This window comes from Rhinocladiella mackenziei (genome assembly GCF_000835555.1).
Source record: "Rhinocladiella mackenziei CBS 650.93 unplaced genomic scaffold supercont1.5, whole genome shotgun sequence".
NCBI classification, from domain to species: Eukaryota; Fungi; Ascomycota; class Eurotiomycetes; order Chaetothyriales; family Herpotrichiellaceae; genus Rhinocladiella; species Rhinocladiella mackenziei.
This window is the reverse complement of record NW_013550600.1, coordinates 1,276,559-1,301,579: the sequence shown is the minus strand read 5'-3', so window position 1 is coordinate 1,301,579 and position 25,021 is coordinate 1,276,559. Positions and strand designations below refer to the sequence as shown.

Sequence of the window (25,021 nt, the reverse complement as noted above, 5' to 3'; positions counted from 1 at the left end):
ATCTCAACGGTCTTTCCCTCCGACTTCTTGATCTTGCTTGGACGAAAGTCAGGGTTAGATCACTATTTCTTTGACTTTACCATCCCGCTTGGCTGTCTTGGCGAATGCTGTCGGTCGGCTAAATCGGATGAATATTGCCTTTTCAAGAGGATCGCTAGAATATGTGGGCTTGAAATAGCATCGCAAAGAAAACTCTTGAGGAAGCTGTCAGCGTACGGAGCAAAGCGGGGACCTCCGTGACAGGCCCAATTCCAAAGATGCCCGATACGCTACTGTACAGGACCGGTGACCTAATCATCGGAGGACACCACCAAAACTATACGAGAATCCACGGCATACCTCCTGCTCCTCGACCATGACATGAAGGTGAGGTTGATAACCATGTGGCTCCAAGTTTGTGAAATGGTACCTCGGTCGTAGAGTTTAATGATCCATGCAGGAGTACGCCGAACCATGCATTTGACATTTCGCATCTGACGAGGTCGATATGTCCAGTAGCTGAGGCGGAAGTAACTGGAATGTTTTGGTTCAAAGAGGATGAGCGTCAACCCAGTCTGGGGCCGACCACCGACTCAATGAACCCGTCCTTGGTCCACCTGGGTATCTCTGGTGGGTTGGGCTGGTGTGTAGTTCTGGACAAGCAAGGCCTGACCTCCTCAGAATGATGTGAGGGCCCGGCAAGCTCCAAGATTCGTTTTGCCTAACTTGTCCCATCAGCCCAGCGCATGGTATATGATTCAGCCTCGTTCGAAGGAGATTCACCGTTCAGGCCACTAGTTCGAAGAGTTTGCCTGCAACAGGATCCCACTCAGTGTTCCACCGACGTTGACTTTCAATTCTTGCACCTTCTTTCAAAGTTGCCAGCTGTTGTGACTGTGGGTCGAAAAGCTCGCGGAGAATATCAGCCATGCCTTCTGCGCTGCTGAAACCTCGTCCATTGACATGTTCAGTTACCAGCTCAGACCAGGCGGCAAACTTGCTCCAGCCCACCACTGGAAGTGCCGCACCAAACATATCGACCACTTTCATGGGCAGGTCAACACCGCTACTGCTGGTGTGCAGGGACACTCCGAGATCCGCGGATCCTAAGAGGAGAGCGTAGTCCTCGAAGCTGAGCCAGTCGGTATGAATGTCCACCATTTCGAGAGCATCACCACGACGCAGATCCCGGATCTTGCCGAGGTATTGTTGTTTTAGCGGACCCTGACCGGTGATGACCACGGCGAGCTCGGGAAGCTGAGGGTGAGAAGAAGTGGCACTGGCGGAGTAACTGCAGAGAGCGTCCAAAAAGAGCCCAAAATCCTCATCAGCAGTCCAAGACGTCGATGACACGATCAATCTGGTCTTTCCGTCCACTAGAGCTTTGAAGTGGCCTGCCAAAGGCGAGTATCTCCGTAAGAAAGCAAAGCGTTCCGATTCTGTCAAGGGATGGTACAAGTTTGCGGGACGGTCAGGTAACGTCAAGACGGAGGCATCAGTCACGAACTCAGATCTCACAATTCTGGCCATGGCATGTGTGACGGTGAAGTTGGCATTTGCGGTCTTTGCCAACGTCGTCTCGTACAGCTTTGACATGGTCACCATCGGATGATCGTCACCCAATTTCAGTGCGAGGATGGAATAGCCAAAATTATGCCAGTCGATCACTAGCCTGGTAGCTCGGACGAAACACACAATCGAGGCAACTAACAGGGTGGGAATCGAAGGTGGATTCTGCACGAACAAACGTCAGTGAAAGAAGATGGCAGCGTCTGGACGACCACATTACTTGGACAAGCATCCATTTCGAGGGTTTCGCTGAGTAGCTCAAGGTGCGCCACAAAGTCCACGTCTGCAGAAGAGCCTTCAACGGGCCAAACAGGAGGAACAACAGTCTGTTACTCGTTTGAAGTGGCCGAGGAGCCGGACGAAGCGGTATGATAGTGACATTTGAGTGCGTTACCAGCTCCGGCAGAGGATCGGTTTCTGGGCCAGCAACATTAGATCTCTCGCGACCACGAGTGTTCTTGAAGATATACCCCGATAACCAATAAGCTGGACGAGACCACCATGATTGGCAATACTCAAGGCATGATACTGCATGCGTGGGCTTCGACCCAGGTCACCGAGGACAACGACTTGGACGGTGCATCGTTGATCATTTGGATTGCGCTGGGAAGGTAAAATCAGTAACAAGATAGTAATGAGAGTAGAAATGATCACCAGCGATGTCAACAACATGGCCGGGATCCAACACCGGCATTCCAAATGACCAGACAATGATAAGGGAGTATGAAATGATGACAGTCCCAAGTTGAAGCATCGCCCAATGGAGAGCTGTCTGCGCATGCAATCTGGTTAATTGGACCGAACACCGTCTGCCCAAAAGGGAGCTGGTGGACGATCATCCAATCCGCGAATCATCGCTGCGTGTGCCTGTCGCACTCTCATTCGTATACGCACCCTCTTTCGCACTGACCAACTTCATCCCATTGTGCCGAGATTCTTTACGACAGTCGATCCTTCAATTTTCACCTCACCTCGCTTCCAACGCAGTGCTTGACCGCAGAGCTGGACCGCAGAGCTGGATGTTGACCCAAACCGCAAACTGGCTCAGTCTTCACAGCCTCCAGAGAAGACGATGAGCGCAACCTTTACTTTGCCTGTTGCTGCCACAGACAACTGCCAGCAGGGGCACGATCAATCGCCACCTCATTCGCATTCTCCCTCTCACTCACATTCACACTCACGCTCCCATCAACGACATCGGACGGGAGGTCGTCTCACCGCGCCCTTTCCTTTGGCACGAATCTCATCTGAGCCGGCCGTCCAACAAAGTGAAACGAGTCGTCTCCCTCCAGTCGACACCCATTTCCACCAGCATAACCACATTAGCCTGACTCCCGCCTTCGATATCTCGGATGCTCGATTTATACCCAAGAGGAGGGATACAGAACAAACGGCATATTCATCTCCGGGAGGAACACTGCGTCCCCAGTTCCGCAGGAACTTCTCTAAACCGACCGAACTCTTGTTACAATCGACCGAGAACTATGCCCTACTTCACGGCATTCTCGAGGATGACGAGTCACGGCGGATCTTTTATTTCATGATCTTGAATCTGTGCTTTATGGTGGTCCAATCAACCTATGGTATTCTTACCGGGTCTTTGGGGTTGATCAGTGACAGTATACACATGTTCTTCGACTGTGTTGCGTTACTGGTTGGTGTTTGTGCTGCTGTCATGAGCAAATGGCCCCCTAGCCTGAAGTTTCCATATGGCTATGGCAAAATCGACACACTGGCAGGCCTGGGAAATGGAATTTTCTTGATGCTCATCAGCATTGAGATCGTTTACGAAGCCATGGAACGACTGTTTTCCGGTGCTGACATTAGTCGAACAACAGAGCTCCTTGTGGTCAGTACTATCGGCTTGGTTGTCAATCTCGTGGGCATCTTCGCTTTTCATGGCGCCCATGATCATGGACATGGACATGAAGGCCACTCTCCCGATGACCATGACCACGACCATGATCACAAGCATGACCATATTCATGACGAATCAGAAACCCCATTAACCGCCTCTGCCTCGCCCATGAAAGGCAAGAAGGCAGCAAGCGACCATCACCACGGTGGCGAAAACATGCAGGGAATTTATCTCCACATCATGGCGGATGCCCTGGGTTCCCTGGCCGTCGTAGGATCTACCCTCCTCGTCCGGTGGACCGGTTGGAGCGGCTTCGATCCCGTGGCCTCATGCATCATCGCCATTCTCATCTTTGCATCCACCATTCCTCTAGTCGCAAATACGACTAAAATTCTCCTCTTGTCCCTGAACTCGGACGTCGAATACAATCTCCGGGGCATTCTCAGCGGCGTTGCCGAAATTCGAGGTGTGGCAGGCTACACGGTTCCAAAGTTCTGGCTCGAGGATATCAAGAAGGAACCCGGTCACCATCATGGACATTCACACGGTCATGATCATCACCATCATCATCACAGCCACTCCCACAAGAACAGCGAAGGGAAGAAATGTGACGGCGAAAATGAAGACCCTACCGTCCTCGGTGTCATCCATGTCATTGCCTCATTCACTGCCGACCTTGAGGACGTCAGGGAGAGAGTCGGAATGTATTTACGCTCACGCAAGATGGACGTCGTGATCCAGATGGAACGTGAAGGCGAGAATCGGTGTTGGTGTAGAGGCGGACAAAAGACGATGGCTGGTTGAATGGATTACCTGGTCGATATAGATGTGGGATGCTCGTGATGATGAAAGAGAACCTACCTGGGTCGAGTCAGCCGTCAAGTCCAGTTCTGGACTGGTCTCCTGCTTGGTTTGGGGCTGGGTTTGGGATTGGCATTTTTCGGGTGTTGTTCGGGATCATACATGGGGTGATACACTCTGTATAAGATACGACGAACTAAGATGACGTTGTGAACAACGGTGCAATATACTCTGCATACTTGTTTATCGCACATCTGTCCAGCTTCACAATCCATATGAAGGTGTATTTGTGTTTCATCCTTTGGACTTGAATTCACGAGTCGAGACGGAATTATTATAAGTAGAACAATGCAACGAAATCGAAGACAAGACCGACATCTTTATCTCTCCTGCATCTGTCTCATATCATATTTCCACCTCTTTCCCTTCCCCATCTTTTGAAACTCTGCTCTTCAACTTCTACATCAGAACCCAGCTCGCCCACGCCCAGACCGCCTCTGTAACCAAACCCAGATCAAGGACAAGAATCCCCAGCACCAAACCCACCAGCACTCTGCCCTGCGCATCCCGCTTCCAACTGAGCGTATACTCCTTCCCTTCGGACGTCGTGGTGCCGTTGCCCTGGTCGGCGCGACGACCCGGGGGGCCGAAGACGATCCACATGACAGCAACAGAGACAGCGAGGAAGAATGTCGTCAACAAGCCAGCTAAGATTTTACGTACCGAAAATGTGTGGTGCAGGTACAATGTCGGCGGACCCGTTTGCACGGGCACGTGCGAGTGCCGCGACGACACGGCTGCCAGCGACTCGGTGCGGAGAGCGACGCTGGGTTTGACGCTGAGGTTGCTCCTACTTCCGATGCCGAGCGCTGAGTTAGGAGCAGTTTCCATACTCGGGGACGAGTCGTTGTGGTTTCCACTGCTGCAATTTCGAGAGTGGGCGAACGAGAACACCGGGCTCGCGGGAGCATGTCGGGGGCTGCCAGGAGGCACCATGCGCGACCGGCGAGCGAACGAGGAGGTGGTCGATGATTCATGACGTTGATGGTTGCGGAGCCAAAGGAGCCATATTTTTCTCCTCCGTCCATGCCGTGGCTGGAGCAGGTGCTTGACGAAATCGCCGCCATCGATGTCCGCTGCCATGGCCGCTGCTTGGCCCCCGCGCCAATAGCCGCGGTCCCTTCGTGGAGAAGGAATAACTCCGAGGTTTGGACTGAGATGGTCAGCCACGCTCGCGTATGACAGGATCCTGGCGCAGAAAAATCGCCTCGACATGCCCAATAACTTATTGGTGTAGGCGTTGCGGACGATGGCGAAGAGCTGCTCGTCGTCAAAGGTGGTCTTGTCCGTGATTTCGATTTCGACCGTGACGCCGGCATCTGGGTGGCGCGTGAGACGGAGGTCGAGGAACAAGATCTCTGGAGCAACCGGAGACGGGAAGCGGTCGGATTTGGACGTCGTCGGAGCAGAAGAGGACACAGGTTTGGTGGACAGAGGGATCTCCGGTGGTTGGTCTGCCTTGCCACTATTCTTCTCATTTTGCTCTTTCGCATCGGAGTATTTGTCCTCCTCTTCGGATTCGTCTTCCTTGTGGTTGGAGAGACGTTTGGCACGTCGCGGCTGTTGAGCTGTTTTCGCTTCTGGTGCTGCTGGCACTTCATCGATCTCCCTGATGCTGCTTTGGCGAGCAGGGTAGGGTGTGCTGACTATGGATTCTCGGAAGAGCTTGTGGTCATGATTGGCCCGATCCGTTACCAAGTCCGCCGGCCGGATCATGACACGACGACCAGAGTTGCGGACTGGAGCTGAGATGGCTCGTGAGAGTCTCTTGTCGTTTTCAGTGGTGGGATTGGAGCGCAGGCCGTCAATGGAGGATGGAGAGATATATGTGCTGCTTGAGTATGCTGTCTCGGTGTTAGTCCTCGATATGTGAACTGATTCAAAGCCACCCATGGGCGCCGGTAGGGTCTCAAGCGCCTCATTTCTACCGGGAGCATCGGGATATTCGAGAATCGTTCGTGTCATGGCATCCTTTTGCCCGGTGGTCTCTTCGGCTGGGTTTGGCGAACGAGCAGTCAAGGAGTCTTTCTCAGAATCTTGACCTTCCAAGACTTTCAAAGCGTCTTGTGGTCCGCCTCGGACTAGATCCTTCTCCGTCTTCTCGGCAGAGGGAGTTCCATGGGTTGAGTTCTTAGTTCCATAGCTTAATGTTTGTTGCCCTTTTGGTGTCGGGATTTCTTCATTTGTTGGCGCTGAATGGGGGCCGAATAGCTTTGGAACAGAGCCGCCAGATGCATTGCCTTGCTGGACGATATGGGGTTTGCTGACACGAACGCTGCTTGCTCGGTGAATAACAGGCTCATCGTCATCCGAATCATCTGAACCGGAGTCATAGAAAGATCGAGGTTCATCCGGACCTGCCACGGCGATTGGAGGCATGCCAAGGTTGTCAATTGGTTGACACGGGCTGGTAACTCGATCGGAGGATGGGTCCACAGGACTAGAATTCGTCATGTCCTTTGATTGCCTGTTGCGTTTTGAATTTTTCTTCTGCACACGTGACTTCTGGGGCGACGTCTCTCGTAGATTCTCGGAGGACTCTGATTCTGTCGTCGTCTTAGACCAGCGGCTGATCTCTTGAGGATGATGTTGATCTTGTGACGATCTTGTCAAACACGACATATCACCTCGCCAACCTACGAGAGGCGACGAAGGTCGTGGGATTTCTGCAGGTGGCATTGTGAAGTCCTTTTCAACCGAGGCGACTTCGTTACGAGGAGTCCGGGTCGGAGAAACAATAACTGGTCTACGGCCCAAGACACGCATCGGACTCGTAGGGATGAACCCCCTTGACGCCAAAGACCAGGAGGTATATGAAAGGTTTCGAATTTAGTATCATTATCGAAGGATATTTCAAGTGTGTCACCATCTGGGGCGATTGCTGGCGGTGAGTTGATGTTGAAAGAAGAGAGCCGTTTGCGGCAATACTACTTGCCGGAGCACTCTGACAATTGACTCGAAAGCCACAGGGTGGATTTGTTGACCTTTTCGGACAGGAACAAAGAGATGGCGATTATCATAAATGTCGCGCTTCAGAGCCGGCGTGATTTCATTCTGTTCGCGGATGGGTCTGCGTTGGTGACACCAAAGGTCCATGTCGAGGACGCATTCCAATCTACCCCCGAAACTTGCCTTGGCAATATGGACAAACGTCGAATCTACGGAATAGCTCGTGACTCAAGCTCGGGCCATCTGGCAATTCCAACTTGCCAGGATCGAGGGACTGCCTGCTGCATTTGGAACAATATTTCGACACACCAGGCTCTTGAATAGCAACGAAGGAGAGACTGCATCGGCTGAATTGGTGACCTCTTGCGCACCTGGCTGGCGTTGAAGGTGATGAGAATTGTATGGGTGAACGACATATCTCGCAAGTCTCTTGGTGTGAGGTCGAGGAAGGGACGTTTTGATGTCTGGGTTCAGAGTGGGAGCGCGCATCTTGCTCAGCGTCTGTGGGGTCGTGGTGCCGCCGGATCGTGGCGTCTCGATCGACCCCTTCACTGGGTTGGTCTCCCAAATGAGAAAGTGGCTCTGGTAAGGTAGTTGTCCATCTGATTAACCTCGGAGAAGAAGAGAAACTCCTGAAAATGAGAGCCGTAGCATTTCGGACGATATTCTTGTCCAACTCTGTCCGGATCCATTCTGTCGGAGAATTGACCACCAGGGCAAGAATCTCCTCATATACGGTATAATCATCCTTGATCGCTGTTTCTGTTGCCAGGGGCTCCTGCAACTGAATAAACACGATAATTGAATGCTGATTCGAGGGGATCCCGGATTCAATCATGTCAGAGGGATGGAGTGAAACGCAAGCTGCAGCCTGAGTTTGGTCGGGAGAACAAGCGCTGCCCCAGTGCCGGATGCGAACTCTTCCTCCGAGAGCAAACTTTTCATTGAAGTCTGACCAAGGTTTCTGGATGGCGGGTTCAAACAAGCGTTCCGCAGGCGGCTCAGCGAGGGGGAGATCGGCGGGCATCTGAGACTCCTCTATCGAAAGTTCCCACTCTCGAGCGGGAGAATCGTCATCGGTATCATTTCGGACCGGTCTCTTAACGTGTATGGAAAGATACTTCGCCTGACCGCATGGACCGAAGCTCACCTTGACAATCACATTTTCCACTCTGGTATTTTCATCGGGATCCTCATGGAGATGCCATTCTGTCGTCTCCAGCATCGATATTGGCGACGTCTGTGAAAGAATAGCACGGAGACTAATCCTTCGGTGCATGGGCGATGTCATTGGATCCGATTTCGCTGCTCTATGCTGACCTATGCGCTCGAAGGACCATTGTCCATACGAGGCCGTCTTAATTTTCCATACGTGAAACACCAATATCGTATTGTTGTCATCGGCCACCGCAAGGAATTGAGGCCCCCATTTTGAATTGGCCAGCGGTTCCATTCCGGGGAGCCAATGGAAGGCTCGAATACGGCGTTTGCGTCTGGACTCATCCGCCTTCTCGGAGCCTGTTTCAACGGGCAAGTGTTGATTGACTATGCCAGTCCTCTGCCACACGCCCAGTCTTCCATTCGTTTCCCAAAAGGAAAGGACAAGATTTGAAGTTAAGATGGCCAAAACGCTTCTTCGGTAGAGGCCCAATCCGGACGGAGACCAGGCCAGCGAGACGACGGGAGATTCGGAGAGTTCCTCGCCAATCGAAAAGTGGCCGAGGGGAGCCATCGGTAGAAAAGGCCATTCTGAGGGATCGAATTGGTTCACGCGAAGGGTAAACGTGTGCCACCGCTTGTGGCCGGGAGCCTCGAGGGAATGCGAAGTATCACGGGGCGTCAGGATATGCACAACCTCGCCTGCAGCCACAGCCAAACCTTCGCCCGACCAGGACACTGCGTTTTTACAGGTTGGCCAGTAAGGTAAGGTGACCGGATCCAACAGCAGTTGGGAAGCAGCCATCATCAAGTTTGGCAATTTCCACGGAACGGAGTGGGTTTAAGGGGTGAGAAGAGGTGGCCGTACGGTTGTCAATTTGTGTTCGATGGTGGTGAGGTGATACCCACCTGCAGTCATCCTTTCCTTGGCCAAAATAGAACCCGGAATGTTGGGGGATTCGGGATTGGAAGATGTCCGGGACAATCTTAGCAATCATCCCACCAATCGATCAGTCCAGCCGTGAGATGGAGTGTTTTGCCGGTGATGAGGTCGTTCACAAAAATTTCTTTGATGGCAGAGTTCGCGCCAAGATTTGATGCTCAACCTGACTAAAATACACGTGACTTCACAAGGCTGAGTTCGAAACTCGGTAAGTCGACCAGCTACGCCATAGGGTATAGTCGATGGTGGAGAATAGCCTTTCGTGTTGATCACACGGCCGTTACTTTCGGTTGAGGGGCCTGTCATCCCGAGAATGAAACTATCTTCATCTTCACAGTTGAGTGGGGATGTCTGATTCTCGCGCAGAAAAGGGACCTGACCGCGATGGAGGCCGCGACCATCAGTCCACACATCATACAATATGATGGAAGCAGACATCAGTTATATGAACGATATGATGGCATGACACAATGGAAGTCCGAAGCAGAAAATGGGGGCGATCAGATTGATGAAAACCACGCGATGCATCACGTCTCTTTTGCGTAATAGACCAAAGCCCAAGGCCTCGGACCGCGCGATCGCGAGATGGTGTTTCAAACTCGTGCCGTTTACTAGCTCCTCCAATAGTATCGGGTTTACCAGGCGAAAAATTACTCTCAGGATGGCCAGTAGCAGGAGGCTAATTGCAGGTCGCTCGTGTTGGGCCATGCTCGATTCGACCCAGATCCACGCTACGGACATACCAATTTTAGGAAAGTGGCCCAGGAGGCGGTATTGCCGGTATCAGGGGAAAACGCTGCGGAGAGCGAGTGGTGGACAAGTGGCTGTGTGCGATGGCTCGCCGTCGTTCCAAAATTAGGTACAATCGCTGCAGCATGGAGGCCCCGGGCTAGGCCCCCTAAGGCCCCAAACAGCCTAGTTTGTATTATGATTGACACCAAGCTAGCGGCTCCCGATGTATCAATTTCATCCCAATTCAGCAGATGCTGTAAAGGCTGAAGGGGGCTGAGAGCCCAACTTCCTGTGCGACGTTAGCCACGGACAAATCTTACTTCTGGTCCTCCCAGACTCCGGGCCCTGATGCCAACTGCGCCCTCATCCCTGCACCTATCAGCACGAGCCTCCGACTCAGGTAATTCCCACGGCACCACTGCCCAGCCAACTTGGCTCCCCCGCTAGGATCAACGCATTTGGCCTTAATATTTGTTCTGCGCCCTGGACTCCTCTCCCCTCTCCTTTCTTTTTCGTTTGTCCGTCCATCTTATTAGGTTCCCCCTTCCCTTCGTTTTGTTTTCCTGCTCTCTTGCCATTATCGTTGCAAGCCAAAGCATTTTTCCTTCACCATGGCGGCCTCCATCTCGCCGTCGGTCATCATGACCCAAATCTCCAGCTATCTCGGTGCCAACAACGAAACCTCCGACGCTCTTTACCAATCCCAAGCGGCCGTCAATGCCATGGGCACTTACAAATGGTTCATTGGCACCGGCATCTTCGTCCTGGTGACCACCATCCAGATCATCCGATACATGTTGAGGGATCGCCCTCCCCCGGGCCTCAAGCTCATCCCTGGTCCGATGAGCACTATCCCCTACATCGGCCGTGTCCACGATGTCGACCCAAATGCCCCCTGGTTCGCCATGAAGAAGTTCTGTGACCAATACAATGGTATCTTCCGTTCCACCATCTGCGGTGAGATGCACATCTGGGTCGGTGACGCGAAGATTGCCTACGATTTGCTGTGCAAGAAGGCCAGAATCTACTCCTCTCGACCGATGGTGCCTGCTGTTCCGGGCAGTGACTCCCAGGGCCAATACCTCCCGCTTCTCGCCCATGACGGTACAATTGATATCTAACCCGTGCTGGAATCCTGAAGGCTAATTGTATGTGTCTAGACCACTGGCGCAACCAGCGAAAGTTCGCCCACACCGTCTTGACCCAGGGCTTCAACCAAAAGTACTACGGTTATGTCAGTCACGAGTGCAAGCGATTCCTCTATAAGCTCCTCGCGGATCCCAAGGATCACTTTGCCCTGACGGATCGTTTCTGTGGCCGTATCAGCGCTCGCCTTGGTTATGGTAGCCCAGCATCGGCGGCCGCTCACTGTAAGAACGCGGGTGAATTCATTCCTCAGATTTCTCCTTCCGGCCCCATTACCAACCTTTTGCCTTTCCTGGGTGGTCTCCCTGAATGGCTCAACCCCTCCATTGCCCGGGTCCGTGAACGACGCGAGAAGGAGGAGAAGCTCTGGAAGGGTCTCATGAAGCAGGTCCGTGCCGAAATGGATCAAGGAACTGCTCCCATCAGCTACGCCCGAACTTACTTTGAGCGCAAGGAAGCAGAAAGTGGCTCCCGATCCTTCGGTTTCGATGACCACGAGGCCGCCTACGCGGTTGGTATGTTGGTCACGGTCGCCATCTTCACCATTGGTGGTCCACTCTATTGCTTCTTCCTCGCCATGGTCCTCCACCCCGAATGGCAAGAAAAGGTTCGCAAGGAATACGATGAGGTCATTGGCGACCGTGTCATTGAAGTTTCGGACTTTCCCGACTTGCCAATCCTGCGTGCGTGCATCAAGGAGTGCGTCAGATGGCGACCGCCAGTTCCATTGGGTGTCCCACGTCTTCTTGAGGAGGATGACGAATGGAACGGCTACTACCTCCCCAAAGGTGCGGTCATCCACGCGGTCGATCTCGCCCTGGCCCGTAACCCAGAGCTATACCCCGACCCAGAGACCTACAAACCCAACCGTTGGCTCGAGAAGGACTACCCAACATATAAGGAGCCTCTCACCGAGTATCCCAGACTGATGGGTCACCACGGTTTCGGAATGGGTCGTCGCATGTGCCCCGGTGTTGAACTCACGGAAGCTGAAACGCTTGTCGCTTGCGGCAGCATTATTGGCTGCTTCGAGCTCAAACCATGCATGGATGCCAATGGTCAACCCCAGTGGCCTGACTCCAATGCATTCACTCCCAACTTGATCGGCGGACCGCTTCCATTCCAAATGGATGTCAAGGTCCGAAGTCCCGAGAAGGCTGTCCGCATCAAGGCCTGGTATGAGGAGAGTGTGGCTGACGAGGTTGCTGGCAAGATTACTGCGGGCTTGTGAGGAGGAAGTTGAATTTAATTATACTGTTATCCGGTACGGTGTTTTGGGGATTACCGATTTCAGACAAGCTGGACATTTCTGGTCCCCCTCATTAATGCGTGTGTGGATGAAAATGACTTTGATGTCGCCTTTTTGGAAAACTGTACAAACTATCAGGGGGTGAATGTGAGAGATGTTTGGACCTCGGGTAGAGTTTTGATTTGGGTAGATCCAATTTGATGACAATGTAATCTGAATTGATTCAATATCTTTCCTCATCTGCTCCTTCAAGCCAAAAATCCTGCTTTCTCGAGCACCAGCTTGTGCTTGCTTCAGCCCAATGCAGTTGCATGCAAAACCAACTTCGCCCTGCGTACACATCGCAAAAGTACATGTCGCACGACCTTTTTAAAGTCAATAACCAAGATACCCCTACATTGCGCTTTACCGTCTACGGATGAGCATGGGTCCTCACCGTCCATAAGGCAGCATATATTACGTCACAGCACGGTATATTGTCAGTCACATCCCAGCTGAATGACAAAGTGAACGCAAGAGCAGAACTGACGGGTGCTATAAAACGCACGCCAAGTTGATGAATTCATGCTGAATCCTTACTTCTGCTCTTTTGGCCTTCCTACTTCTTCTATTCATATGTGCGAAGCAAGGAGCATGATCTACTTTACCAAGATCTCAGCTCTCAGTGTGTTGCTATAAGATCCGCGAAAGATAACGCATTCCACTTTCAAGAAGAGACGTAACTACTTTAACCGCTCCACTCATCGTGCTCTGCTCCCGCGTCCAGCAGTAGCTGTACCACCTTCTCGTAGCCCCAATATGAAGCTGCTTGCAGGGCATTACCATACCTGCCTCCTTGAGCATTGACATTCGTTGTATGTAGCAATACATTCTCAGTGACTCTCAACAACCCGACAGAAGCTGCGTAATACAATGGCGGGGCCACATCAGCAGATGTGAGGGACAGGTACAAGCCTCTCCGCAGGGCATCAAGGTTGTAGAGCCGTATCCATGACAACAGGGCCCCATCTTCGACGCTCAACAGTCTCGACGCGAGATCGATCATTGTACGGGCATCAGCTTCATCGACCTTCTGTGCGTGCCGCCACCAATGTTCCGCAGCATACCGAACCAGTGGATACCGAAGCACCACTTCCCTCGTCAGAGGTGTCTGCTCAATCGCAAACACCCTTCAGCGACCTATTGGTGACACGCCGGGGTCTGGAAATCTGAGTGAAGAGCACATCGATTTGAGAGATATTCTTTCACAGAAAAGTGGGCCAGTCGAATCTGCTTGATGTGGCCTTCTGGATGGCTACTATCGCCTCCATCACGATCGTCATTGTCGTCGTCGTTGCCGTATTCGTTGTAGTTGTCATCGTCGTCATCTGCGGCAGCACTACAGCTGATCAAGCTGGAGCATACCACCATAATATCCGCCGGGTCTGGAAGGCGCTCCTCCGGGAAAAAGCCTCCATCGTCTCCGCCCTCAATGGCAAGGACTTCCACTATTTCGGCCATGTGTAAAGGACGTATTGAATAGCACCACCACCGCAATGTCGTGACCGCATCACGGAGCTGGCCTCTCGACTCCAGACCTTGCAATATCCGATCATACGTCTCGTCCAGCGTCTTGGGCAAGCTCGATAATGCCTCTTGGAGCGCTCGCAGCTTAGCACAGTGTCGAATCGATTCCAGCTGACAGTACACCCATCGGAACCTGGTCTGTGGTTAGTACCTCAAAGTGTCACACACATGCCATGAGCCTTCTCCATCATCACACTTGTGATTTCATCTCGGACCGATTCTGGCCATTTCTTCAGCTTGGGGTCCGTAGTTAGACCTGGATATCCGCGTCCACAACAGCACTCTGGATGTCGATGCTGTAGTTCGCCATCGGTGTCAATCGCTCTTCGATGCCTTTCTCTCGACGACTCGTCGCCATCACACGGAGACCTGTCAGCTTTAGGTCGACCAAATTGCGGAGAAACGTCAAGAGATCTTCCCGATCAGTACATTCATCCAGCGCATCCAAGACGACGAACTTGGATCCTATCCGGTCCGTCGTGTCGCGAAGCAGTGATCGGATCGCATCCTCGGCCGGCTGCTGCTGCTCATTCCCACAACTTTGGTACATCTGCTTCAGGTTCTGGAGATCGTGATTCGCTTGTTGAGCAAACTGGAACAATATTGATCGAATCGCCTTTCCTGACCACAGCTTCTCGGCGTCGTTAAAGTCAAAATAGAAGTAGCCGACGGCCGTGTCCGGTCGAGAGTCTCGGTGCTGGATTATGCTTTGCAACGCCGCAGCGCTGATGGATCGGTCAGCTTCATACTCCCGTAAGAGCACGTTCCTTGCGAGTTTGACTCACCTTAGTACCGTCTTGCCACAACCCGCTGACAAGATCCGTTAGTCCCACAGGTCATGTGTAATAGTTTCTCACTACCATTGCCGTACAGCCACATCAAAGAAGATTCGGAGCTTTTCCAACCAGCGAAATGTATCCCGTTTACCAACCACAATCCAGTCTTGGGGTGTCGCTTCTGGAGAGCTGCGTGGTAATTCGTCGACGGGTCTGGAATACCCAACCATTGCGCCAGTCGATGTTGCAAGTCCTCTATTCTTCCATCAGCGCCTAATCGTTTCTCTCACCACAGGGTGAGATGATGGGCCTCGCTCACGATCAGTATGGCTTTGCAGCCGCTCAGTACGAATATGAAGTCGCTCCATCTGGTTTCCCAAAGCCACGATATCACCGTGAATGGCCTGAAACAACGTGCTTGTCTTGTCAGCGACACCTCAATCTCAGCTTGGCATTGTACTCACAATACGTCTTCAGTTAAGGCACATTGGATCAGCGACTTTAATCGCTCGATCCTTTCCAGGGCGTGGTCTACCTCCGGCTTGGTGAACTTCCATATCAGGGCCGGCTTGATCTGATCTCTCTTTCTTGACCATGATGCCTGTTCCACCATCTTCTCAAGAACATCTTTGAGCTGGTCGAGTGGCCCGTTCTCCCTTCCTAGGAGCTTCACTTGGTTGAATCATGGATCGTAGGACCGTGCTTCCTCCACCCGAAAGCGTAGGCTGGTCAAGAGACCGTAAAGATTGCTGGCCTCTACCGCCACCTTCGCTTGCTCTCTTGTCGCATGTCTGATGTTATGGATATAGCCCGTGAGCGTCGCGGTCAGCTCGAGGATCGCAATGATGTTGGCCGTAATCGAGAGAGGGCCCATCGTCCATCATCGAATGGGGGGGACGGTCGAACATAACTTTCTCATCAGAGGATAAATCAGCCATCAAGGTTTGGGTCAAGCGTCTAGCATGGCCCGGCCGGACTAGACGCCAAGATTGCCGCACGCAGCGATGTGACAGGCATACTGTAGCTCGTCTTCCACGCTTTTGGGCGTATCTCGGTGGTACATAAGCACTACTACACAACGGCAAACAAGCGAGGAATCTGTGGGTGGACATGATTAATTGGCGGGCTTGAGCCCAGGTCCAACCCACAAATACAAATCTCCAAGAAAACAACACCGAAAGAAAATAATCCAGACATACAGTGGACTCAGACCGAGTTGAGAAGGGCAGTGACGTTAACGAACTACAAATCGGCACCGACGCTGATGCACGGAGTCTTATTATTGTATATATCTACTTTGGGCAGGGAGACGGTGACTTGGAGCCAATTGTAGTTGGGCAATAGCAAGTATTTGAATGACTTTGCATGACTTGGTTCTATCACCTTAAAATCAGTTTACTAGAGAAATTCGCCTAGCCGGGTTCCAGCTCGACATGATAATACAAGTTCTCAAATATATACAATGCTCAGGCTCATATTTCAAACAATCGCTAACATGTTCAAGATATATCAGTCAGTCAGTGCATACATTGGACGCTGGTATAATATGACGACTCCCCGCCACCACCTAGATCTACGCAAATCCCATCCCTCATCTGCGCCCCATCTATCCTCACTCTTACACAGCCATGACTTCAGCAACCCATTTTTGACCTTTGTGTCTCTCTGCATCGACCTCCCGCGACTTTTCCAGCCCTTCCAAGATATTCTTCTCACCATTATCCACGGCTGCACCACTCGCCCCCAAATCCGTCAGGCTGTTAATTTTCACCGTGTTCGTACTGGGGGCGAGAACCAATTCTCCAAGTGTCGCGTTGCTCGGTGCAAAATCGGGTCCAAGTTGCGGCTCAGGGAGCCCGAGGAAAGAGTTCTCTCGGTTCAACAGCATTGTTTGCTCGGCATCTTGCTTCTCGTTGGATTGATCCTCAACCACGGGCGTCGTACCAGGAACAGGTGTGAAGAAATTGTCGGATTCAGATCCCGTATTTGATGGTCGTCGGGAAATGGGCTCCGGCACCTCGGTTGTGAGAAGCTGTTCATTCAACTTTGCCTCGACTACTGCTCGGTCCGTTTCGCTGTCGAACACCGGTTGACTTGTCACCACTTCATCCATTACGGCGAAATCGTGGGCTGTCACACCCGTTTGATCCGGATTAGCTTGCTCAGTCATTAGAGGTTGATTTTCATCCACTTCATCTTCATCCTCTTCAGTGATCACTGTTGGATCAGCATTTCGTCGACCATGTAAGCTGCCGAATCTGACGAATCTCGGAGGATCAGAATGTCTCTTCGGTCTCCTCGCCGGGCTTGTATATTGATTTTGCTGCCTAGTCGGAGGAGGCATGCTCGTGTACTGATTCTGCTGCTTCATGGGACTAGACGAACTTATGGGCGGTTCAATTGTTGCTTGACGTGTCTCACTTTCGCCGACCTCCATCGGAATGATTGGTGTAAATTTGCCTCGACTGGCATCCGAACTTCGTCTTGCCGTAGTGTCTGACGTTCGTTCGATTTCGAAACTGAAATTGGTCCTCAAATTCTCATTTTCCACCACTGGGGTGAGTCCGTTCGTATACCCCGGCGGACGTTTCAATTTACCACAGCAAGCGCATCGAGCGTAGACCGGGCCGGAGTAAATTTCCTTCTCTTTGCCTTTGAATTCGCCGGGGATAATCAAAGATAGAGGCCGAACTGATGGATGTGCAGCAAAATCACCGTTTTCGATGGTCGCTCCATCCACCTGGACCTCCTCAGGGGGTGCAGTGGTCGGCACTTCGGGAGATGATTTTTCAATCCCGTCACTCTTGGTGAAAGAGAGGGTCCGTCTTCGGGCTTTCTTAAGTTTGCTGGCGTTCTCTGCGCCATCTTGATGGCTCTTATCTCCACCAAACAAAGCGGTGCTGATCGTAAACCTTTTGGGTTTGTCCTTCTTACCCGGCGACTTTGGCTCCGCCACCTCCTTTGACCTGTCGACAGGAGTCGTGGATATCTCTTGGGTCTGATCATCGCCCCGTGGTTTGGATTCATTTTGAGCATCTTCATCGTCGTCCTGGATCTTGGGTTGATTGTGTGGATCATCGACAGGATCCAAGACCGGGAATTTCTCGGTGCCGTCGACGATCATCGACACCGGAGAATCGGTAACCCTCGGGGGGCTCGGTTGTCTGGATGAAGGTGCACTGACACTGGGCAAAGAATTGGCGCGTCCATTACGCAAACTTTGAGGCCCCAAAATACCAATATCTTGCGATTCCTGCCGACATCGCTCTGGTGACGAGCTAACCATACTCTGCCGGGGCCTGGAGAAATTGGACAATGGATTCGTCACGATGGTGGGTGAAGGACGTTGAAGCATATTGATCGAACCAGTACGAGTGACTTCCGGTCCTCGATAGGTGGGAAATCCACGATAGTTAGACGAACCAGAGCTTGATGGACGAGAAGATATTCCATTGGCGACCATGAAGGCGGCTTGGGCAGATCCTCGAGGTCGTGGAGCGTGAATGATTCCATTCGCATGGCTCTGAACAGGGTGGCCATGATGATGGCCGTGGGTACTCGATTGGGATGATCTTCGATGCTCATTCGGGGTATGGGGGGGAGTCTGGAGGTTGACACTGTTATTTCTCGAACCGGGGTTTCTATGAGCCTGTGCTGGAGAGGCAGAAGGGTCATCGGGAGTCGCTGGTGGAGTAGCATTGGTTGAACGTCTTGATCTTGCCGGTGAAGAAGTTCCTTTGGAACTAGATTGACTTCCAGTCTTTGAGACAAGAGCAATATTATTATTAAGCGATCGAATCTCAGATGGGGTCAATTTGGCGACGTGACGACTATGACGCATGGAATGATGTTGCCGTTGCTTCAAAGACTTTTGCAACTTCGCCATATCGAAATCGTCTGGACGGAAGAAACATACTCAGGTCAGTAACGTGGGACAGAGATGAGGAAACACATATGAAATTCAACGACCAGAAATTCCAAGGGTAGGGTTGTGGAGATGGTACGACCGGGGGGGTGGAGGATGGGGAATTGGGTGTGTAGACGTCAGTGGCAGTAGTCCGCCGAAGGGGGGTTTTGCCCTTCAAGCGGCTTTTGACGCCTGCAAGGCAAGCTTTCCGACTGAGACAAATACTAACCTGTCGCACGGACTGGAACCACCGCAGGCATGGCTGATGAGAATCGAGTCAGACGAGGAAGAATTTTCCCTAGTCCTTTCGGGAGGAGGTTGGTGCCGTAAGAATCCGTCCGGGAGATCCAGTCAATCGGGGATGGTCACAGAGTAGTACGGTCAAGCCGATCAGGTCCAGCCCCCAAAAGGAGGACTTTTGACTGTTCTCTGACTTGCAGCTGCGACGACGATAACGATGATGAAGATGGAAAAAGTGAAAGACGATCTTTAGAACTTGGTGAGGTTTCAATGAGGGCGGCGAGGGCGGCGTGGGTTTAGCGATCTGATCAGCAGGCCATAGTATTATCTGCGTCCCGCCGCAGCTAAGAGGAAAAAACGTGGCCGAACGAGGACGGTGCGGACAGTGGAGGTGAGTCGAATCGGGCGCATTATGTACGACGCATGGCGCTCAAGGTGAGTATACAATGGATCAAGAGAGAAAAGAAAAGAAAGCGAAGGAGGTGCGAAAGGCAACGCGGTGATAGTTCAATGCTCGTGGGTGAGGGACCAGGAAGAGCGAAGAGGATGGAGGGGCAGCGATAGGAGGAGCTCCGCTGGCCTGGTGTTTTTGAAGGTCAAGAAGTCTGGCGAGTCTGTCCAGTGTGTCGGGGGCTTGTAACAATGAAGGAGGAGCAACTCTGCGTCGTGTGGGCGGTGGGCATGTCGTTTCGATGTCTTGCCGATGCACTTTATTGATTGATGGCTCTTCTTGTCTTCAACGGTGTACCTCGGTCTTCCATCTTTGGGCGCCATCTCTGCAGAGTTAATCCAAGGGAGGATAGAGGAGTCGTCGGCGGAGACGTCGTGTTGTCTGTTACTCCCAAGACTGTTGGCTGGGTTTTGGCTGGTGTTTAGGTTTCAGACCTTGAGAGCGGTTTGTCGCCAATAAAAGTGGTTCCAATTGAGAGCCACCAAGCTAGCCGCACGCCAGGCGCCCACAGTTTGTCGAGAATTTTTAACTAATCTTAGCTAGAGGAGCGGCCAACCGGACTGCCTAAAAGAGTCCCCAGCCTACGACCTTTCTACTGTATCTGGTCGCCCATACCGCTCGATACTTATCGGCCCGGCTGAGATAGCCCAGGTTCCAGAACAAAGAAGATACATCAACGCGGCTGACCAAGTCGGTATCGATTTTATGTCACATTATGTGCGAACAGAGCAGAGAGTCGCTGTCATACAACCACTACCCGTGTGATTCGGCCATTCTCCGCCAGTCCTGCGAAGCCCCCCTGTTGTTGTTCATTTCTCATATCACATTCAGAGCAGAGCCGCGTCTGACCGATGACGGGTGCGATATCAATATCCTTGCCTCACCTCAACCAGATTCTAGCTATCTCATCAATCACCGCCCTTGGGCTTTCGTGGCCTGATTTGATCCCGACGCTGTCACCAACCCACTTCGAAGTCTTTTTTTGCTCCGAAACCAATCTCGCCTCCACTCCTCCATGTTTCAAATCATCGCCATGCTGATACGGCAAATGCGATATTATTTATTCTTGACAGTCCACGTGTGCGTCCTGTTTGTTTCCAATCTCCCGCCACAAAAGCTCCTCGTATTTGCTCCGTCTTGTATCCAGTCATAATCAATAAATATTCGTAAGTTGCTGTCATGAGTGCACGACTTGGGTATCTCGCTAGATATATACATGAAAAAAAGATCCTTGAGGGAGGAGCAGCTTTCGAATTATGCTCCCAATATGTAGTACCTCAGTACCCTAGCTCCCTCATATATGATATGGACCCTGCCGCTTTACAAAGCAAGGCCCGTTCCATCCCCTGTCCATCTATACAAGGCAAGCACCTCACGTCTCCAGTGTTGCTGCTCGGCCAAATCCTCCGGAACCCGCCCACGAACTTGTTGGAGAGCCGACCGCATCACCTTTCGAAAATTTCGCTGTCCTCCGTGTCAGCTCTGAGAAATCGCCAAGGGGGGAGGAAATGTCGTAGACACTTACCTGATATTGAGTGTCCAAAGTTGCTACACACGCCTCATGTGCTCGCACAATCGTCTCGCAGGCCTTGACCACGTCCGGGCTCACGTCACCTTGAAGTTTGTCCGCGAACAACAGCAGGAGGAAACTGCCCTGAAGCAGATATACACCAAAGAAGAATGGCATGAAACTCAGATCCGGGTCGTCCTCAATGATCTCAGCCACCGCCTCGGCGGCGCTCACGGCGTGCCCGGTGGCTGTGACAAATGACTGGGAGGATATCCAGAGGTCATTATCATCGAGCAGAGCAATGGGATCCCATTTTCCGGTCAAGAGGATGTGCAACACGTGCATAATGTGCGTCCCATAGGCCACCACGGTTTTGGTTTGCAGCGCCAGCTCCGAAACACTGTGCGACTCGGTGGTCCCTGCCGAGACGACCGATGGCGTGACAACGTCGCTGTGGTTGGCGTCAGGGCCATGACCACCCGCAGCTTCAAAATCCTTCAAGCTCTGTCCGTATGTCTCGAGCTGTTGAGTGATCTCCTCGGTATGGTCATCCCAATTTTTCGTCTGGTTCGCCCTCGGGCCGAACCGAGGGCGGTTACGGGCGTGGTTGAGATCGAGGATTTCGCCCAGGATGACCATCAGGGGCAAGAAATACCCGAAAACGCTGTGTGACGTGCATTCAATGTTCAAGCCCCGTCGCCGGTGCGCCGGGTCTGATGCTTTGTCAAAGCGTCCGGCCTGGAACACATCGTCATCCAGCGGTTGCAGCAAGTTTTCACACTCCTTGTTGAGGAAGAACATGGGTCGGTTGTAGCACAGGGCGAGGTGCCGATCCTGCATATATAGGAGCCACCATGTTCTCCGCCGTTCTTCTCTTTCTTCTTCTGAGACGTAGCCCGCCGGCTTGCGACGATTGTCGTCCACGCAGCTTTTGCGGCCGTCACCGGAATGGGTATCCGCGAGATTGCTGCTGGCATTTTCGTCCCCATCCTGCTCCGGCCGATTGGGAGGAAGCTCACGACCGAGCCTGATCTCCCGAGCTAGTGACCACGCGGCATTCCACCATCTCAGACTGGCCGCCTTTCGTTCACTCGCCGATACCACGGTGGCTAAATGGATGTAGGTGGCTAAGTTGTCGATTTGTGCACGGTCGACTCCATGGCCACCGGAATGAGTCGGCACCACCAATGCCCCGAGGCCGGCATCGTTGGGGGGCATTTGAGGATAACTGGGATTGGGCGTGACCGCGGAAGTGTTGGGATGACTATGAATCAGGGGCTTGAGCATGTTGATGGTCAGTTCCAACAATCGCTGACAGATTCGAGCTCGAGCATCCAACTGCGTGGTCAAGAAGGCAGCGTCGCTTGTCTGAGCAGCAATCCAGAGCATGCTCGCCAACAGCGCTGGAGTGCAAGGCCGTGGATCGGTGGGATGGAGAAAAGACTTTTTGCGGAAGATATATCCTAGCACATACGGATTGGACGGTCTCAGATATGCAGAAGTAGTGCTATTGAAGTATTGTTCCAGAAGATCGCACGCGAGCGCTTGAGGAACGATTGATTCGATATGAGGCAGTAACGGACGCAGCACCGGATACCTCAACGTGTCCGTAACGCGAGGCTGAGCAGGTAAAGGTTCATTGATGAACAGAGGGGATGTGAGGGCCAGCCAATCTGGCGACTCTACCATGGGAGCCTTGCCCATAAATGCCACGGAATAGTCATCTCCCAGGGGGAAGCCAAAGCCCTGTGATGCGCCTTGGACGTGCATGGAATCGAGCGTGGAGTTCGGATATGCCTGGTTCGGAACAGCAAAATCCATCGTTCGAGGTTGGCCCATCTGAGGTACCATGGATTGATCCATTTCATGAATCTGATTCGCATTGGCCATGCCCATTCCAGATGTCGGATCGAAGCCGGTGTAGAACGTACTCGGGTGGTGATTCGGCTCGAATGTAGAACTCGGAGGCGTATTGTTGGAAGGCAAAGCAGCATTCCCGTCCACCAACCCGTCCTGGCCAGGGTAAGATGTGGTAGAAAATTTCCTGGAGCCGGCGGCTTGAGGCATAGCAGGACGATTGGAGGACATCGTCTGAGAAGTGAGATAGGTGGGCTCGTCGGCTTGTTCCATGTCTTTTTTGGGGGCTCTGCCCCGTTTCTTGTGAGCGCGGGCATATTCACAGACGAGGGAGTTCTCGGTGCAGTGAGCACAGGGCTGTTTGCCGTCGCATTTGGTTCGCAATTGATTGCACTGGTCACAAGCCCGACTTATTCGGCGGCGCACCCCAGTGGTTTCAGAAGGATCATTGCCGTCCAGTTCAGATTCCCTCCTCTTGCGCCCTGCCTGCAGATTATCGCCATGGTATCGCTGTGGATTTGTTGGGACGAGAGAAGACAATTTCTGGGGTTGAGAAGTGATCACGTCGGCTCTTTGGCCATAGTCGTGGTATTCCGAGTAGGTGCTGTGAGGTTGTGCGGGAATGCGGGAAAGCATACTGGCGCCGGTGGAGGTCGACAGCAGCGAAGAGCCACTGTCATATCTCGAAGAATGGATCGGATGGTGTCGTCAAAGAGCTTCAGACGTGGTCGAAAATCCGAGGTGATCGTGGAAGTAATGACGGCGTGATGGGTGTGGGTGGTCCAAGCACAAGCGGCTGTGGAGAATTTTTGGCTCAATGCTCACATGAGGTGCCAGACGGGCACGCGGAAAATCCAAATATCAGGAGTGGAAACACAGACCACAGCGGCCCCTAGGCCCCACGAAAGAGAGTATGAGGGATGCTGCAGCAGAGAAATAGGCCTAGTCAGCCGACGAAGATGAGTGGTTGCAACTACGCTCGTCGTAGCAGTCAACCCATCAAGGGACTCGCAGGCCCCAGTCCCGCAGAACGGCACCATGTGCGGAGTGCCTGGGCTCGTGCCGCAGGGATCACTCGAAGAGACTCTGGTTCAGCGCACCAACTGAGGGCCTGGTAATTTGTATTCTGGTGACGGTAAAAATGGACATAGCCGGACAGGAGCATGGTCCTAGTTTGTGCTATACATGCAGACACGAGAGTACCTGGCGAACTCATAAAGAATATTCTGGTGCATCCACCCAGATGCCGATGGATGGCTTATCTTAGTCCACCGGGGGATTGCTCTTTCTATACCTGCCCTCCTGCTGGTTGCGGAGATGCGGGGCGGCGCCTGCACTCCTGACCGCCTGGCAAATCCAGCTCATCACCATCAATCAGGACATCCCCTTGTCCGGCGATCCACCCACCCCCCAGCCCTCATAGAGTGAGACCGCAACGACGAATACGACTTAGCTACGATGATCATGAGGATGAGTAAAAGGCACAAGAAAAGGGATGAAGAAAAGGGGGATATTTGGTTTCTATTTACGACCACTCCCCCGTTGTTTACGCCGTTGTCTCTGCCAACTCACCCGCCAGTCGGGTATTTGCCAAATTCAGCTCTTAGGATTGTGTGACAGGACCATTCCCTCTTCCAAGCGAATTTTTCTCTCCAGACCGAGGACACGAATTCCATTCCGAACAACGGCTTGTCGGTAAATAGTCACCACGACGCACCCGATCAGTCTTGGCCAAAGTCTAGAGGCCTCGCTTGAGTCTGTTAATTCCCATCAGGTAATTTGACCTACCTTTTGAAAAATTTAGAAAGGTCTGCAGGGGCTTAAGTCTCCTAATCGTAGCCGTCCACTCGGGGATCTGAAAATAGCGCACTGCTTCATCCTCGTTATCAACACCGAGAATGCTGCAACCAATGGCTTACGGCATCCTTCTGCTGCCGGCATTCAGATGATGTGGCTTTCCAGACCGGTTGCGAATTTACGCCAGCGTGGCACACTGAAGACAAGCTCGTCTTTCTCGTTGAAACGTCTCGGATTTCCTCCCAGGACTCTGATCGAACCGGGCCTCGGTGTAATCGGAGTGACCACCGTCGCCAAGTTGAATCCCACCGACGAATCAGCAGAGTCATCGTCACCATAATCGAGCAGGTGTCGAGGTTCGTCAAGACCTGATTTGGCCGGATCTTAAGCGGGTGTGGAGGTCGCTGTTGCTGATCTACAAAGATCCATATCGATCCATATCTTGCCGTCAATCTCTCTCCAGTCCTGTGGTC

General features: G+C 52.4%; 9 protein-coding genes across 9 annotated transcripts; 2 read left to right on the top strand and 7 right to left on the bottom strand.

The window, feature by feature from the left end:
* Positions 1 to 765: 765 nt before the first annotated feature.
* On the bottom strand, positions 766 to 2,220 carry Z518_06946 (uncharacterized protein; the record flags this gene model as incomplete). Its single annotated transcript, XM_013415076.1, has 3 exons — positions 766 to 1,713; positions 1,769 to 1,965; positions 2,019 to 2,220. The coding sequence occupies 3 exons, from the start codon at positions 2,218 to 2,220 to the stop codon at positions 766 to 768; spliced, it is 1,347 nt and encodes a 448-aa protein (XP_013270530.1).
* Positions 2,221 to 2,620: 400 nt separating this feature from the next.
* On the top strand, positions 2,621 to 4,210 carry Z518_06945 (uncharacterized protein; the record flags this gene model as incomplete). The annotated part of the gene is made up of 1 exon (XM_013415075.1): positions 2,621 to 4,210. The coding sequence occupies one exon, from the start codon at positions 2,621 to 2,623 to the stop codon at positions 4,208 to 4,210; it is 1,590 nt and encodes a 529-aa protein (XP_013270529.1).
* A 456-nt stretch (positions 4,211 to 4,666) lies between these two features.
* Positions 4,667 to 6,946, bottom strand: Z518_06944 (uncharacterized protein; the record flags this gene model as incomplete). Its single annotated transcript, XM_013415074.1, has 1 exon — positions 4,667 to 6,946. One exon carries the CDS (start codon positions 6,944 to 6,946, stop codon positions 4,667 to 4,669), a length of 2,280 nt encoding a protein of 759 aa, XP_013270528.1.
* A 498-nt stretch (positions 6,947 to 7,444) lies between these two features.
* Positions 7,445 to 9,179, bottom strand: Z518_06943 (uncharacterized protein; the record flags this gene model as incomplete). Its single annotated transcript, XM_013415073.1, has 2 exons — positions 7,445 to 7,818; positions 7,847 to 9,179. 2 exons carry the CDS (start codon positions 9,177 to 9,179, stop codon positions 7,445 to 7,447), a joined length of 1,707 nt encoding a protein of 568 aa, XP_013270527.1.
* Positions 9,180 to 10,660: 1,481 nt separating this feature from the next.
* Z518_06942 (uncharacterized protein) lies at positions 10,661 to 12,426 on the top strand (the record flags this gene model as incomplete). The annotated part of the gene is made up of 2 exons (XM_013415072.1): positions 10,661 to 11,153; positions 11,210 to 12,426. 2 exons carry the CDS (start codon positions 10,661 to 10,663, stop codon positions 12,424 to 12,426), a joined length of 1,710 nt encoding a protein of 569 aa, XP_013270526.1.
* A 745-nt stretch (positions 12,427 to 13,171) lies between these two features.
* Positions 13,172 to 15,399, bottom strand: Z518_06941 (uncharacterized protein; the record flags this gene model as incomplete). The annotated part of the gene is made up of 7 exons (XM_013415071.1): positions 13,172 to 13,575; positions 13,635 to 14,148; positions 14,267 to 14,735; positions 14,796 to 14,820; positions 14,871 to 15,041; positions 15,106 to 15,203; positions 15,251 to 15,399. 7 exons carry the CDS (start codon positions 15,397 to 15,399, stop codon positions 13,172 to 13,174), a joined length of 1,830 nt encoding a protein of 609 aa, XP_013270525.1.
* A 69-nt stretch (positions 15,400 to 15,468) lies between these two features.
* Positions 15,469 to 15,660, bottom strand: Z518_06940 (uncharacterized protein; the record flags this gene model as incomplete). Its single annotated transcript, XM_013415070.1, has 1 exon — positions 15,469 to 15,660. The coding sequence occupies one exon, from the start codon at positions 15,658 to 15,660 to the stop codon at positions 15,469 to 15,471; it is 192 nt and encodes a 63-aa protein (XP_013270524.1).
* Positions 15,661 to 16,404: 744 nt separating this feature from the next.
* On the bottom strand, positions 16,405 to 18,672 carry Z518_06939 (uncharacterized protein; the record flags this gene model as incomplete). The annotated part of the gene is made up of 1 exon (XM_013415069.1): positions 16,405 to 18,672. One exon carries the CDS (start codon positions 18,670 to 18,672, stop codon positions 16,405 to 16,407), a length of 2,268 nt encoding a protein of 755 aa, XP_013270523.1.
* Positions 18,673 to 20,704: 2,032 nt separating this feature from the next.
* On the bottom strand, positions 20,705 to 23,387 carry Z518_06938 (uncharacterized protein; the record flags this gene model as incomplete). Its single annotated transcript, XM_013415068.1, has 2 exons — positions 20,705 to 20,848; positions 20,910 to 23,387. 2 exons carry the CDS (start codon positions 23,385 to 23,387, stop codon positions 20,705 to 20,707), a joined length of 2,622 nt encoding a protein of 873 aa, XP_013270522.1.
* Between the last annotated feature and the right edge of the window lie 1,634 nt (positions 23,388 to 25,021).